At 37.1% G+C, this 15,883-nt stretch overlaps 3 protein-coding genes across 9 annotated transcripts in view; 2 read left to right on the forward strand and 1 right to left on the reverse strand.

Annotated features, from left to right (window-relative positions):
* On the forward strand, window positions 1-12,830 carry LOC105670006 (ATPase family AAA domain-containing protein 2-like). Of its 2 annotated transcripts, XM_067359322.1 has the most exons (16): window positions 1-347; window positions 931-1,159; window positions 1,298-1,598; window positions 1,670-1,841; window positions 1,935-2,001; window positions 2,089-2,338; window positions 5,245-5,459; window positions 5,555-5,847; window positions 5,931-6,248; window positions 6,330-6,511; window positions 6,604-6,790; window positions 7,060-7,538; window positions 7,613-7,798; window positions 7,968-8,003; window positions 8,233-9,088; window positions 9,195-12,830. In XM_067359322.1, exons 1-16 carry the CDS (start codon window positions 342-344, stop codon window positions 9,246-9,248), a joined length of 3,831 nt encoding a protein of 1,276 aa, XP_067215423.1. In that variant the 5' UTR covers window positions 1-341; the 3' UTR covers window positions 9,249-12,830. The 2 variants fall into 2 exon arrangements, with proteins under 2 accessions (XP_067215423.1, XP_067215424.1); XM_067359323.1 differs by lacking the exon at window positions 7,968-8,003 and having other exon boundaries at window positions 2-347.
* The window catches only part of LOC105670003 (uncharacterized), a 22,159-nt gene continuing 18,628 nt past the window's right edge, over window positions 12,353-15,883 (reverse strand). Inside the window, exons 7-8 of one of the 2 annotated variants that reach the window (XR_010891249.1) lie at window positions 14,221-15,706; window positions 12,353-14,136 (exon numbers count right to left, since the gene is read on the reverse strand). The gene's annotated coding sequence lies outside the window, so the exon portion shown is untranslated. The remainder of the gene's footprint in view (window positions 14,137-14,220; window positions 15,707-15,883) is intronic. The other variant, XR_010891250.1, reaches the window with a different exon arrangement.
* The window catches only part of LOC137001122 (ATPase family AAA domain-containing protein 2-like), a 3,387-nt gene continuing 772 nt past the window's right edge, over window positions 13,269-15,883 (forward strand). For 2 of the 5 annotated variants that reach the window (XM_067359350.1, XM_067359352.1), the window contains exons 1-9: window positions 13,269-13,422; window positions 13,485-13,633; window positions 13,850-14,119; window positions 14,193-14,384; window positions 14,546-14,727; window positions 14,786-14,972; window positions 15,046-15,231; window positions 15,559-15,694; window positions 15,764-15,862. In XM_067359350.1, coding sequence (XP_067215451.1) covers window positions 13,269-13,422; window positions 13,485-13,633; window positions 13,850-14,119; window positions 14,193-14,384; window positions 14,546-14,727; window positions 14,786-14,972; window positions 15,046-15,231; window positions 15,559-15,694; window positions 15,764-15,862 — 1,555 coding nt within the window. Of the gene's footprint in view, window positions 13,423-13,484; window positions 13,634-13,849; window positions 14,120-14,192; window positions 14,385-14,545; window positions 14,728-14,785; window positions 14,973-15,045; window positions 15,232-15,558; window positions 15,863-15,883 lie in introns of all 5 variants that reach the window. The other 3 variants (XM_067359347.1, XM_067359351.1, XM_067359348.1) reach the window with 2 other exon arrangements.

Below are 15,883 nucleotides of genomic sequence, written 5' to 3' on the forward strand. Positions count from 1 at the left end.
TTTATATAGTTACACATACGGAGAGAAGTGGGGTATGCGTGGTACGGATACAGATGATACGGATTTTGTAAGTGTAGTCACTTCAGGTCGTCTCGCTCCTTTAATGCCGTTCGAAGTGTACTAACGTCGATTATGTGGCTCTCTATTTGACGGTGACGGTCAGTGCGCTCGGTTAAACGATATTCGATCGCGAAAACGGTTATTCCATCAGTGTGTGTGTGCTGCTACGAAAGGACAATCCCTGGCGATCGTGAATGCAGTGCAGCATTATCCAACACGCATATGACGGACGTTAACAATTTTCATGGTTTAATCGCACATCGGCAACAAAAATTGGCCAAATGAAGGTAATTATCGCTGTACTCGTTGAGCGTGAAGCATAATTCCCAGGAATGTGTATAAAGGATAAAGATTACAAAAGTTCAGAGATGGATAACGTGCATGGCGTTCTGTTTGTTTGTTGTTAGACGTTTGCCACCGATTCCTCTCTCGCTTAAATGTGTTACAATGCAACTTGATTGCATAAATTTTAATTGCAATTTCGCGGATTATTAAGATATTCTTTAATAATTTTTCCACATCTTGTCTTTATCTTTTTTGGTCACGCTGTTTACTAACACAATGAAAGCATCTGCAAAGTGTCTTAATGGAATAATCAAAACTACAGTTGTACATTTATATATATTTATTTAGATTTAAAAATAAGAATTAATCAGGATTAGTATATTTAAAAAGATTAAAAGTATCTTTTGTCATCTTATTACTTTTGTGAAAATTTCTATGTATATGTATGTGTGTGTTTGATCTATTTTTAAATTATTTTTACATACAGCATATAAATAACAGTATAAATGTTTATATTGTTAAAAATGTGTACATGTACATCTTAAGTGAGTTGCAGAATAAAATTATCAAGTCAATATTTTATAGATAATGTCAGATGATGATGCTGCATTGGATTCAATGGACACTGAGGAAGAAATATTTGTTCCTCGCAATCGCAGCTTGGACTCGAATGTTAGACGATCCAAGAGCTTGCGAAAGCTGAGGTCGCATTCTAACTCTAATTCACCTCTAACTAGAAATAATTTAAGTGTACGTCGTAGTACACGTAATAGAATGCAGACTTATGACAACCTCAATACTAGTTGGATTCTAGGTACAATAAATCAATCATAATTTACGTTAATCAATCATAATATACATAAACATATAATTAACACATATTGTAATTATGATATATTCTTATTTGCTAATAATTGTAACTCTTTCTAATGATCAACATTGAAATCGACAGGAACACAAACGTTAAAAGGATATCCTATGTTTCAACAACATGCTTCTTCCTCAGACAAAGAGATAGTAGATGATGTCCCTGATAGAAAGCGCGATCTTCGAGATCGAATGCCTTTAAGATCTCGTGAAAATCATCCACCTAATAAAAACCCGACAAGACATCTTAGAGACAGAACAGAACATGAACGACAAAATAGCAGGGAACTTAGAGTTAGACCTGATCGCGATCTTAAAGAAAAGACAGAGCCGGAGAAGGATATTAATGAACAAACAAGGCCAACAAATGAAGAAAAAGAAACAAGGCATGTAATTTGTTAAAACTTGTGTATTATTTAAGGGAACTTAATGTAATTTAAGTAATAATGTTCTTCAGGACAAGAAAGTCTGATAGCCCAAGCAGATTTAGAGAAGGTCCTGTGACCAGATTATGCGGAAGTATAGGTGAAAAAAATGAAAAACCCAAAACAGAACAGGATGAAGCAGACGTGGATAGTTCGCGAGAAAGTGAAAAGCCAGATAACAATGATAATTCTGAAAACGAAGACGTAAGCAAATTCTTGTAGCTCCTTTTTTATATATTAAATAGCAGTCTATAAATTTATATATATATATTTTTTTTTTTTCATTATTTTTTACAGGGATATGAAGACATGTATACACGCATTAAAAGAACAAGACGTACGGCTCAACGGCAATTACCAAGAGGTAGTACTGCAACATAGTAGCATAAGAAAGGCATAGTTTTTTCTTCTGAGAAACAATATATCTAATATATTTTATTTGTGTAAACAGTTGTGGATACTGATTTGAGCGAGTCATCGGATTCTCCTGGGCCTAGAAAGTACAGCTTACGTCAAAAAAAGCCTACTGTAGATAGGTTTCAAGCTAATGTAGAGCCAGTTAGACGATCTATTAGAGCTCTTAGAAGTGTTCTCAGTAATTCAATGAGAAGAAGAAAGCACAGGAGTAAGAGTACGAGTTCTAGCGATTCCAGTGATTCTGAACCACAACGTTACGACAAGAAGAAAGGCAAAAAAGCGAGGTAATTATACACATATATACACTCACCCGAAAAAAAAGCGGTACACTGAAAATGTGGGAAAAATTCATCAAATTTCAACTGACGATAACTTCGTAAATAATAAAGATAGAAAGTTCTATAAAATATGGAAATGAAGCTAAAAATCTCTACTTTAAGAATCAATTTATTTCAATGTTGCAAAATAAATTTATTGAAAATGGCGGATGACAAAGCGCGAGCATGCAAAAATGAAAAATAATGGTTCGAGTTTGCGACGGTGCACGGTATAAACAAAAAATTGTAGCTTATTGGGATCAAAAGCGTACGAAAGTACAGAGTCTCCTCTTTAAAATGCTTTTTTATGCATCTCGATACGATGATTTTTCGCCGAGAGATTCGCATTTGAAGAAAAAGGCAGATTCTTACTTCAAATGCGAATCTCTCAGCGAAAAATCATCGTATCGAGATGCATAAAAAAGCATTTTAAATAGGAGACTCTGTACTTTCGTACGCTTTTGATCCCAATAAGCTACAATTTTTTGTTTATACCGTGCACCGTCGCAAACTCGAACCATTATTTTTCAATCAATTGTTTTGCATCCGAAGGAGATGTCTGCAGATCTTTTGTGATTTCTCCGCCCTGACTTTTTGTTTATGCTCGACCGCACATTGCGAGAAGAGTGCTTGATTTCTCTTGATCTTTTTCTTTCGAGACGCGTTACTTATTCGTACGACTTCGTCAAAGTAAACAATAATTAATCTTTTCGCATTGAAATTATTGGTCAATTATGGCGACGATAAGTCCTGAAAAAGCTGCTCAAGTTGTAGCGTTAATTGAAGATGGGAGAAGTCGAAGGTACGTTGCTGAGGCACTTGATTTATCAGTGTCAACCGTGCAACCTGCTTATGCTAGGTACTTGGAGACTAATTCTGTCCAAAGAAGACCTGGTTCGGGACGTCCTCGTTGTACGAATGAAAACGATGACCGATTTATTGTTTTAAATTCATTAAGAGACAGACATCGAACGGCTGTTCAAATTCGAAACAATTTAAGAGATGTCCGCGAATGTAATGTATCCGTTGACACTATTCGAAACAGATTAGCGGAACACGGTCTTTTTCCGCGCAGGCCAGCAAATGTACCTTCGCTTATGCGTCGCCATCGCGTAACTCGACTCAATTTTGCTGTCGAGCATGCAGGCTGGACATATGCAGAATGGAGTACCGTTCTTTTTAGCGACGAATCTCGTTTTTGTCTGTATTCTTCAGACGGACGAGAACGAGTATACCGTCGCGTTGGAGAACGATTTGCAGACTGTACTGTAAGTGAGAGGCCTAGCTACAATGGTGGCTCTGTAATGGTTTGGGCAGGAATTTCTGCGAATGCTCACACAGATCTCCACTTTTTTGACGCAAACATGAACGCAGATGTATACGTGGAAGACGTACTCATACCGTACGTTGTTCCGTATGCGCACTTCATCGGAGAGGACTTTTTGTTTATGCAAGACAATGCTCGACCGCACGTTGCGAGAAAAGTGCTTGATTTCTGCGATGAAGTTGGCATAAATCGACTCGAATGGCCAGCAATGAGTCCAGATTTAAATCCCATTGAACACCTATGGGACAATATTAACAGAAAAGTACGAAATCATATACCTGCTCCTCAGTCATTGCCAGAACTTCGAAGAGTTCTTGAAATAGAGTGGAATGACATTACGCAGACTGAAATTAGAACACTAATAAGAAGTATGCCTCGTCGCATGAATGAGGTAATACGCGCACGAGGAGGTCATACCCATTATTAATATACGCGCGCGCACACACAATTGTACACGCACCACCGGGAGGGTTTGGAGTCGTAAAATATCGTGGATCTAACGAGCCATGAGGTCCTTATCCCAGTGGTGCACGCGCACACACACGCATGCACGCGCACGCACGCACGCACGCACGCGCACGCACACACACACACACACACACACACACATACACACGTGCCAACATGTGCACACGGGATCAGATTTCTGCCACGTTCACGCCGTTGATCCTGGGTAACGCCAAGAGCAGAATTGACACTTATAACCGTAAGGAGAGTTTGGAGTTTTAAAATACCGCGGAGCTGATAACCACAGAATTCTTATTCTTGCAATTCGGTCTGGTTCAAAATTGAATATCTCGGCACGTAATACAGCTAGCAGGATTTTTTAAAAACCATTTTAAAAGTTTGGATGTCTAGTGTTCGAAAATTCATAACGCAATAATGTGTGATAACTTTCTCCAAAATGGCGGATGACAAAGCAAAAGCATGCGAAATTGAAAAATAATGGTTCGAGTTTGCGACGGTGCACGGTATAAACAAAAAATTGTAGCTTATTGGGATCAAAAGCGTACGAAAGTACAGAGTCTCCTCTTTAAAATGCTTTTTTATGCATCTTGATACGATGATTTTTCGCCGAGAGATTCGCATTTGAAGTAAGAATCTGCCTTTTTCTTCAAATGCGAATCTCTCGGCGAAAAATCATCGTATCGAGATGCATAAAAAAGCATTTTAAAGAGGAGACTCTGTACTTTCGTACGCTTTTGATCCCAATAAGCTACAATTTTTTGTTTATACCGTGCACCGTCGCAAACTCGAACCATTATTTTTCAATTTTGCATGCTCGCGCTTTGTCATCCGCCATTTTCAATAAATTTATTTTGCAACATTGAAATAAATTGATTCTTAAAGTAGAGATTTTTAGCTTCATTTCCATATTTTATAGAACTTTCTATCTTTATTATTTACGAAGTTATCGTCAGTTGAAATTTGATGAATTTTCCCCACATTTTCAGTGTACCGCTTTTTTTTCGGGTGAGTGTATATATGACAAGAAAATTTTAATCGAGTGATAGTTTTGTTAATATATTGGGGAATATTTTTACAGACAATCGGCAATACCTCAAGGTGGTCCACCAGATCGAAAAGCTGACATAAATCCTATCACCTTAGACACTAATATTAGATTTAGCGACGTCGGGGGTTTGGAATCCCACATTCACTGCCTTAAAGAGATGGTCGTATTTCCTATGATCTATCCAGATGTTTTTGAGAGATATCACATTACCCCACCGAAAGGTGTCTTGTTCCATGGTCCACCAGGTATCTATAGCACTACAAACTCATCATTTTATGAAAATATGAAATCAAAAGTCATTTTGATATATTAATATTATATAAATTGAAAATTCACTTAGGGACTGGCAAGACACTGATAGCTAGAGCACTAGCCAATGAATGTAGCCAAGGTAGCAAGAAGATGACATTTTTCATGAGAAAGGGAGCTGATTGTCTGTCAAAGTGGGTCGGGGAATCGGAACGGCAACTGAGATTGTTGTTTGAGCAAGCTCAACAAATGAAACCGTCCATAATATTTTTTGACGAAATAGATGGTCTGGCGCCTGTCAGAAGTACTAAGCAAGATCAGATCCATGCCAGCATTGTGTCCACACTTTTAGCACTCATGGATGGCCTCAGCGATAGAGGAGAGGTAATAGAAGTGAAACGATGTTTAGGCCGGCTGTTCCGATAAGATTTTTTAAATTGCTACTTCTTTCTTTTTACTCGCAAAAGGTTATAGTTATTGGCGCAACAAATAGAATCGACGCAATTGATCCGGCTTTACGAAGACCCGGCCGTTTTGATCGCGAACTCTTTTTCCCACTACCGGCCATGAAAGAGAGATCAGAGATTCTGAAGATTCACGTCAGCAAGTGGAAAAGTCCGCCGTCCGATCAATTATTGGAGATACTGGCAGAGAAGGCAACTGGTTATTGTGGCTCGGACTTGAGAGCCTTGTGTACCGAAGCAGTGCTGCAAGGATTAAGAAGAACTTATCCACAGATTTATATGACAAATGACAGATTATTACTGGATCCGGAAAGAGTCGAAGTACGTTTCGTAATAAGAGAGAATAATGATTGGCATATAATTGAAATTTGTTGATGTGCTATTGATTATTTTAATTAACAGGTAAAAAAACGTGATTTTATGCAAGCAAGCTCCACACTTGTTCCGTCATCGCACAGAATAACTCCATGCGCAGGGAGAAAACTACAGCTTTTTATGGAACCACTATTAGGGCCTCCATTGGAAGAATTAAACAACTTAATTAAAGGAATATTTCCTCAAGGTGTAAATCCCGCTATGGCAAAGTAATTATTTTTTTACATATTATAGCAATGTTGAAATTGTTGACGAAACATATTTTTCCGAATGATTATTTCTATATTTGTCTTTTTCACAGAGTGAGAAATGCTAAAGGTATCCATCGCCCAAGACTATTGATCTCTGGTGGCAATCTATCTGAGGGTCAGGGACCCAATTTAGCTCAAGCGTTATTATATTGTATGGAACATCTGCCAGTTCAAGTGTTAGACGTCAGTACATTGTTCGCAGAAAGTGCTCGATCACCGGAAGAAACTTGCGTACAGGTTAGATCAGATTATAGCTTTCTATAACATTCCTATATGTTATAGCAAATATAACATTGTTATATAACATTTTTAAAGTTCTTCCATATCTGCTGGAAGTTTTCAAAAAGATCACTAATTTTCTAATAATTAAAAATAATATAAATAAAAGGTTAATTTTATTTTCTACTTTTAAGCTATATATGTTTGTGATTGCACATCAGAACTTTCTATTTTATTGTCTTTTAGGTAAAAAAAAGTTATTCAATGATAATTGTTGAATATTACAGGTATTTAACGAAGCTGCTAGAAATGTACCGTCCATAATTTACATTCGGTCGATCGACCAATGGTGGCCTCTCGTACCGGAGACAGTAAAAGCCGTTTTCCTCTGCCGCATCGCAGCACTGGATCCTTCATTGCCAATTTTAATTATTGCAACAAGCGATGCGACCTATCAAGATCTCCCGAATCAATTAAAAAGCTTGTTCAGTGAATTACGCGGGGAAGTGTATTCCATGAAAACTCCCACTACTGAGCAAAGAATGAAATTTTTCCGACATATTTTTATGATTCAGAGTTCAAGACAGTCACAGATCAAAAACAAAAAAGTAGAGGTTCTAGAAACACTGCCACTAGCACCAGACCCGCTGCCAAAGAAACTAACAGAAGAGGAAAAGCAAATGATGTATGAGAAGGACGAAGTGTCTCTCAGAGAATTACGTATTTTCCTGAGAGAAATCTGCGCTAAACTCGCAAGAAATCGACAGTAAGTGTCGTATGAATTAATTTCAATTTTTGTTCATACAACTGCGAAGGCGTTTAACGTAAACGCTGTTTCAGATTTTTCATGTTTACGAAGCCAGTGGACACGGAGGAAGTACCAGATTACAACTTGATAATAAAGAAACCGATGGATCTGGAAACAATGATGACCAAAATTGACATGAACTGCTATCTCTGCGCCCGTGAATTTCTCGACGACATTGATCTCATATGCAGAAACGCTCTGGAATACAACCCGGACAGGTTGGTAGTTAAATTAGAAGTGAACTTTCCAAAGATCATATGAGCGAGTCAAGGAAAACATACGACTCTTGTGCGAAAGTATCACCATTACAGAAGCAGTTATTATAACTTAAGGTTCTTCTAGCAATCTGTCTTTTTATACTGATTATATTGTGTGTTTTCATGTCAGCTTACGTGATAGGCCTTCCCTCGGAATATTAAAGAGGTAGTTGAGCTTTTTGCTGTATATCCGTAATGCTGTTATCGCTCCGTAGATAATAGTGGTTTTCAATTTAGAGCGCACCATAATCGTTAATGTTTTGCTAGACACACCATTACGACTAATTCATCACGCATCATTGAAGACCACTCCCATTAGTCATCATGCTTTCTATAAATGGAATGCTAGAGCTATGAGTCCTTTACGCGCTATTAATACATTTTACTTTTCACAGGGATCCTGCGGATAAATTGATAAGGCATCGGGCGTGTTCTTTGCGTGATAATGCTTACGCCTTAATAAAAGCTGAGCTAGATTCCGATTTCGAAGATAAATGTCGTGAAATTTCGAAGAATCGTCGAATTCTAGAGAGCAATTGTAACAATCAGGAAGAAAATAAGAATACAAAGTCAGAATCCACTCTCACAAGCGATCGAGTGGAAAAGAAGGAGTCTGTAAATTCTAGTCATTCTCTCGTTGTGAACGGGAAGAAATTCGGTTCTTCGAGGAAACGTAAAATACCCGCCTGGGCGCGAGGTTACGTGAAGAAAGTTCATAAGAAGAAAAAGATTGCTTTCGACGAGAGCGTTACGGAGATAGTAGCGCGTAAATCATTAAGCAATGAAACTACCACTAGCATTGATCTAGAAAAATTCCAAGAATTCGAAACCGAGGCAAATAGCGTTTTAAACGGGCACGTGTTCGATAATACCGATTCGGAGAACGATTCGCAGAACGAAAATTCAAAGGGAAGTCACAACAGCACGGATCAACGAATAGATAATCTCGAGCAAATGGAGATATGCTTCATGGACGAAGAAAGACCTGTTAGAAACGGGGATTCAAGTTCATCATCTCGACGCGAAAGCATGGACGAACTATCATTCGCCATCGAAAGCGATTCTAGTCGAGATAAAATCGAAGAAAACGAGAAAGTTATAGTTGATAGAACCGAGCTCGAAAATGCATGGCATTTTACCGTTGAGGCGACAAAGGACTTCCCTGTCGAGGTATTATGCGATATCTATGTGCAACTAAGCAGATGCGTTGGAAAATATGCTCACAAGTATGATAGAAAATCACTGCCAAAGGTAAATACATTTCATATCAATTAAAAAAATAGGAAATACTAATAAAAAAATCGATTCTTATCCTAATTCAGCGTTAATATAAATGTTTTATATATTGTATGTGCAGGACTTGCTCAAGGAAGTGGAAAAGTTTACGGAGTACAAGTTACAGCGTCACTAGAATACAACATGCAGGTCACTGGCAAATATACGAAAGAGTCTGACACGTGGCTGAAGGTATTATGACATATAGAAATATTATACTATCGTAATTTCTTTAGCCACACGGCACAAAGTCTTTCTTTTGTATATTTATATTAAACAAAAAATCGAATATTATCAATGTTATATCCACTTGAAACTTTGGAACGGTATATTTCTTAGTTATTGTACTGCCAGTCTTTACGTAAATAACATGTATTTTCAAAGCAATCATATTTGTTGTGTAAGATAGTAAGTAACTAATTTAGTTAAATATTGAGTTTCAGGTATATAATCATATTGGATTTTGTACATACTGTAAAAGCATGATAAATTTCCAATCAGATAATTATTGATATTTTGCATAACAAAATGGAATAATATCGTGATTTTCGATCGTATGGCTAAAGTAACAAAGACATTACGTCGCCGTTTTACTACATGCAGCCATTTACGAACTTCTTTTCTAAAAAATAAATTTTACTTGAATTTCTAAAGACATTACGTCGCCGTTTTACTACATGCAGCCATTTACGAACTTCTTTTCTAAAAAATAAATTTCACTTGAATTTCTAAAGATATAGCTAAAGCTGCAAATTTGGCAATTCATGGAATTGCTTTTATTATTGAGATTATTATTCAAATTATGTTTGGCGAGCCAAAATAAGGCAAAAGTGATAAAAATTGCTAAACATTTATGCATAATATTTCTTTAGGATAATCGTGTACTCTTGAGAGCACGTAGAAAAGAATTACATGCAGACCTTGCTGCTATAGCATAACTTTGCAAAAATTATCTTCAATTTATTTTAAGTTACATCGATGAATATTGGATTGATTATATTAAATATAACACGAAAGGGAAAACAGGAATTGGTACATTGTGTACTTAACTAATTCCGATACAGATGGAATCTGTGTTAAATGAATACGTTAATATGGCACAATAATCGTTTCCAATTTCATCATTTCAAATACTTACAAGACAAGAGTGCGGCATTTTATAATAATGCCGACGAGGGATTATTCCAAGTATTCTTGTTAGATAAAAGATTACACAGTTGCACAGTTATATGGAAGACAGGAACGTATATTTCTTTATATCTGTTAAGAATTGTGGTTTTCCTCCGTGTATCAATATACCTCGCGCTACAGAATGTATCAATTCAAATTATAATTAGCATAAGATGATATACTTGATGTAAAGCGAGTAGGTCAAAGACTATTATCTCGAGAAGAAATTCACATAAAAGAATTTGAGTTTGACGTATTAAAAGAAGCATAGAAATTATTCCATTACGTCCAGGAATAACATGCGATATTATTGCATGCAATAGTATTATTTTATTTAAAAAAAAAAAAACTGTTATTTTTTCCAAGTTGTTGAACGATCATAAACGTGATTTTTTTCTCGTGATAGTGATTCGTGGCCCATCCTATATTCGTGCAGTTTCAGTTCATACGAAATAAGATGTATCTAAAATGCGACTAATAATCTGCAATCTAAATAGACCAAAGTTGTAAAAAGTACAAGGTTTTACTCGTTGAAGATGGAAACAGGGCACTTAATATACACACATACACTATTATAAATATGAAATACCTCGATGAAACGCGTTATACAGTGGCGGCTAGTTAGTCACGTTTAGATCAGTTGTAAGACTTCAAAAATGTTTTTAAAATTGTAAATTCAGTCGCGCTCACGTTTTAGATCTTCGCAAGTGAGCTACAATAATACACATTAAAACTCTGGATAAGAATTTAAGAAATTAGGGCAAGGAAAAAAAGATAACCCTATTTCACTAAGAATTTTCCGAAAGAAATGATTGATTTGAAAATTTGAATGAATATTGAAGCGATAACGAAACGTTGACTTTCAGTCGGTCCTAAGCACTCTTGAATATCTGGCCGTCGCTCTACAAAGTATCCCAGGATTATTGCATTTTTTCCATGCTTATGATCCTATCTATTTTTGATTTATCTTATTTTTTATTTATTTATTCGTTTCTTTATTTGAATTTTCCAACTATTCGTATTTTTAGAACAGATCTGACTTTTAGATTTTATGTTTTTATGTTTCTAAAGCTGTGATCGCATCGATTTTTGTAGCAACTGCCGCATTTATTAAATTTGAAGCTGTACATCTGCGCTCGAGAAGAATTGCGACGATTCTGGGAGATTTTGTTATATGTACATGTATAAATATTAGTAAATATTTAGAGTATATAACTTGCCTTCCAGATTCGTGTATTGGTTGTGATTTGCTATAATTATAAACGATTAGTTACCAGATACAGTCGTGTGCGACGAGATGAGAACTCGTTTTCACTTCTGTTTTCGAGCAATCTAAAAGGCAGATTCTCTCCAATAACCGTCTGAACAGTACATATGATTGTCGGAAGCGACGTACAGAGTGCGACTTCACCTTTTGCCGTTCAAACCATACGAATTAGGAATTATAGGAAGTAAACTCTAAATTAATAAAACTTATGTGATTCGTGTGTAATATCTTTCTTAGGGATATATCATCGCTGTTGAGATGTGAATTTTTAGTTCAAGCGAAAGGTGTAAGTTTTGTTAGTAGCATATCCGTTTCTTGCGATGCATTCGTAGCGAAAAAATTTATATAGTTAGCGTAAGAATTCGTTTTGTTCGACAATTGAATTGTTCGTCGAAATTCGATTGTATTATGATTGTAAAATTTTTTAGTGAGTATATAGAATCGAAGACTGAGGTTTAGAAGAAAAAAAAAATGCTCGCTTTTTAGTGTTCGTATTATACGTATAAATTACATGTTGTTCTCGATTCAGTTTTCATTAGAAGAAAAAGAAAGGCAATCGCTTCAGTGTCAGTACGAATTGTCGATTCTCTTATTTGCGCGATGATAAGAACCCGCTCAGCGGGAATTACACAAGTATTCGGTATTTGCCAAAGAAGGAATGACAGATTGCTCTATCAAAACTCTCTTCTCGAATAATAACGATTATTGTGAAGCGTTTATTAAGTGTAACATGAAAAAGTTACATTGGCGATTAATAATATCGAAATCAGCCATCGAGTGGATGTAATTTTTTCTTCCAACGATTACGATTTACATTCCGCTTCGAAATAATATTCCGAAAAACAAACGGCTAATTCCACGGTTACGTTTTTTGGTGCTACTTTTGGATATACCATCATCTCACTGTTTTCGCATCGCATACGTACATACTTTGTATAATTGATGTATGCGCTGTCGGATCGAGAAATCTTGCAACACTGCCGATTACAGACGAGCGACCACAGTTTTCTCTCTCTCTTTCTCTCAATATAATGACCCTTAAGACTACTCTCTACGAAGAACGAAGTGCGTTTGAGCTTAAGCTGTAGCATATCAAGTCCGGCAATTTTTTCTACCGACGACACACATGGGTAGACGGTAGTCTTAAGAATCTCCACACACTAACAAGTTGTAAAAGGTACGGACGAAAAGCGGCGATGCATCCACTGCCTTATTTATTTTATCATATAAGTAATACATTTATTGTCATACACTATAGTGAAATAAAGTTTCGTAATGTAACTGGCTTATAACGATTTATTTGCGATTTTATTCCGTTTCCTCTGCATTTCCTTGGTTGTCTCATCGCGAAATCGTCATCTTGCTTACACGTTTGCGCGAAGGTGTGCGGAAATATATGAATGCCGTCGTATCGATACAATTAATGTGCGTATTCGTGTATCGATTCGTGTATAACTTTCCTGTCTGTTTGCTGGTGAAACGTCGGGAATGATGAAATTGAGTAGTGATCTCTCGTAACTCCAAGCATCCGCACAAAAATTCTAGTGATGATACCGATCGTAAGATCATTCGCATAATGTGTGAATGAATCGAGAGATTTATGCCAAGGATAGTCAATGATGGTAATAACGATATTTTTGTATTAATCATTTGCAATAGAAGCGCGCAGAGAAGTGAATAAAAAAATCGACGGCTCTGCTCGAGTATTTGCGAAGAAATATGTCCAACCTGAAGGATTTCTCCTGCATCGGAGGGCTGGAGAAGCACATTAGAATCGTGAAGGAGATGGTTCTGTTTCCGCTGATGTACGGCGACGTGTATGCTAAGTTTAATCTTAGACCGCCGCGTGGTTTGTTGTTCTACGGTCCTCCAGGTAATGTCAAATGTTTATTTTTTTTTTTTAAGCGAGGATCTCTCGCTTTAATTTTTTATCAGGAACAGGCAAGACTCTCGTGGCCAGTGCTCTAGCGACAGAATGCAGCAATTCTGAGCGCAAGGTCTCCTTCATCTCGCGCAAGGGTTCCGATTGTCTCAGCAAATGGGTCGGAGAGAGCGAAAAGAAGCTCGAGAAAATTTTCTTGTTGGTTGGTGAAGTTTAATTTTAATAATTCTTATTGTGCACGCAATATTGTACATTCAAAAATAAATATCCAGAATAAGGATCAGTCTGTGATTATTTTTCCTTCTTCCTTATTTGCACAAATAACTGTTTTGCGCAAATTATACGTCGCATAAAATTCTCTGTGCAAGCCCAGCAATAAATGTGATGTATTTAAACCGATGATTGTTTCACTTACCAGGCACAACAGACGAAGCCGTGCATTATCTTCTTCGACGAAGTGGACGGTTTAGCTCCCGTGAGGTCCAGTCGGCAGGATTTCGTTCATGCTAGCGTGGTCTCCACTCTCCTGGCTTTGATGGACGGTTTGGACAATAATTCCGAGATCATAGTGATAGGCGCGACCAACAGGATCGATGCGATAGATCCCGCTCTGAGGAGACCCGGCAGATTCGACAAGGAATTGTATTTCCCCCTGCCTTGTTACAGCGCCAGAAAAGAGATACTTTCGGTATCGTCTTAATAGAACTATAAATAAAAAAAATAAAGAAATATGAAACAAAAATGTTTATGTATGATGATAGGTGCACATCAAAAGTTGGAAACAGAAACCTGCGCAAAAATTTTTGGCGTATTTGGCATCGAAAACATTAGGATTTTGCGGCAGCGATCTACAGGCTCTTTGCGCCGAAGCAGTTATGTGCTCCATTCGCAGGAACTATCCACAAATCTATACTTGCAAATCGAAGTATCACATCAACGAACGCCAATTGAAAGTAAGATACGATTAATTTTGCATAACAAATTAAGCAAATATAAAAGAAATGATTTTGACAGAAATCAATTTTTATATATAAAGAATTTTTTATATACATCTTATATTATTCTTATATGTGAATACTGAACATTTTAAACGCCTTAATAATTTTTCATCAAGGTGGAAAAGGAAGATTTCCTGAAAGCGCGTCAAAATATCGTTCCAGCGTCGCATCGCATCATCATCGCTCCAATCAAGAATTTGTCCGTCAAGGTTCAACCGTTGTTGCAAGAGGATTTGGCGAACATCCTGACGCGATTACAAATGCTTTGTCCAACTGGCATGTTGACATCCGACAACATGTAAGTCGCGATCTGATTATATATAAAGCAAAAATTAAAATAATAATTTGAATTGCAGTACAGGCAAAGCGACGTCCAAGTCGAGCGTTTGTCCGCGAATTTTGCTGTGCGGCGATGACGATTCTCATACTCGTCATTTGGGACCGGCGTTGCTGCACACTTTGGAACATCTGCCGTGTCACATCTTGGACGTCACGACGCTGTTCGAGGAAACAGACAAGGCGGCCGAGGAAGCCATGATACAGGTAGAGAACTAATTGTTTTCACGCGTTTGTCTTCAGAGAAGTGTGTCAAATAGTCATTTTGTTGTGATAACAGAAGATCAAGACCGCACGTCGCACTTTACCGGCACTGCTGTACGTTCCTGGTATTTTAACTTGGTGGGATCTGTTGAACGAGACGGCGAGAGTAGTTTTCACCTCATTAATGCGTGGTCTCGACCGATCGGTCCACATGCTCGTCTTAATGACTGCCCATTGTCGACATTCTAATCTGCCACTGGAGGTAACGTCCTTTCAATAATTTCGATAGGCGCTTATTTTAACATTGCTTTTTTTTGTATTTTGTATGCATTTAGTGCGTTTAAGTTTAACTAATTGCCTTAATTGTCTTAATTTGCTATATTTTTTATAAAGTTTATCTAAAAATAAAAAATTGATAAATTAGCGAAATTTGAAAATGTTAACAGCAATATTTCTAGAATTATATTTTAGAAATAAAAATAGCATTATTAACTTTTCCAATGTCTCAGGAATCATTAATATATTGCCACAATATATCTATTCATATAAGATAAGTAATTAGCTGTAATAAACTTGGCTGCCATCACAGATTGCAGAACTGTACGACGATAATCACGGCGAAGTGTACGAAGTGAGATTACCGTCGGCGGAAAAACGGCGTTCCTTCTTCAAGCAATTGTTCATCAACGGAGGTTCCAGCAATCTTTCTGACTGCTCTTCACAAGGTGATTATTCGTCTAAAACAATCGTTTACCGTATAATCATTGAATTAAATCGGTTTCTAACAAATGCAGCCGATCTGGTGCAAATCCTGAGTCCGAAGAAGCTCAAGGGCGAAAATAACAGAAAGCTAAGGAGCTATGTGCATTCTACTAACTCTAACGGGTTACTAGGTAAGTTTCAAAGCGCAAGTT

Source organism: Linepithema humile, chromosome 7 (genome assembly GCF_040581485.1).
Source record: "Linepithema humile isolate Giens D197 chromosome 7, Lhum_UNIL_v1.0, whole genome shotgun sequence".
In the NCBI taxonomy this organism is placed as follows: Eukaryota; Metazoa; Arthropoda; class Insecta; order Hymenoptera; family Formicidae; genus Linepithema; species Linepithema humile.

What these genes read in the sequence shown, in the direction of transcription:
- LOC105670006 (XM_067359322.1), top strand. An exon ending in CTTGTTCCATGGTCCACCAG is followed by an intron (nt 5,460 to 5,554) that starts GTATCTATAGCA and finishes AAATTCACTTAG; the next exon opens with GGACTGGCAAGACACTGATA. An exon ending in GTAAATCCCGCTATGGCAAA is followed by an intron (nt 6,512 to 6,603) that starts GTAATTATTTTT and finishes TCTTTTTCACAG; the next exon opens with AGTGAGAAATGCTAAAGGTA.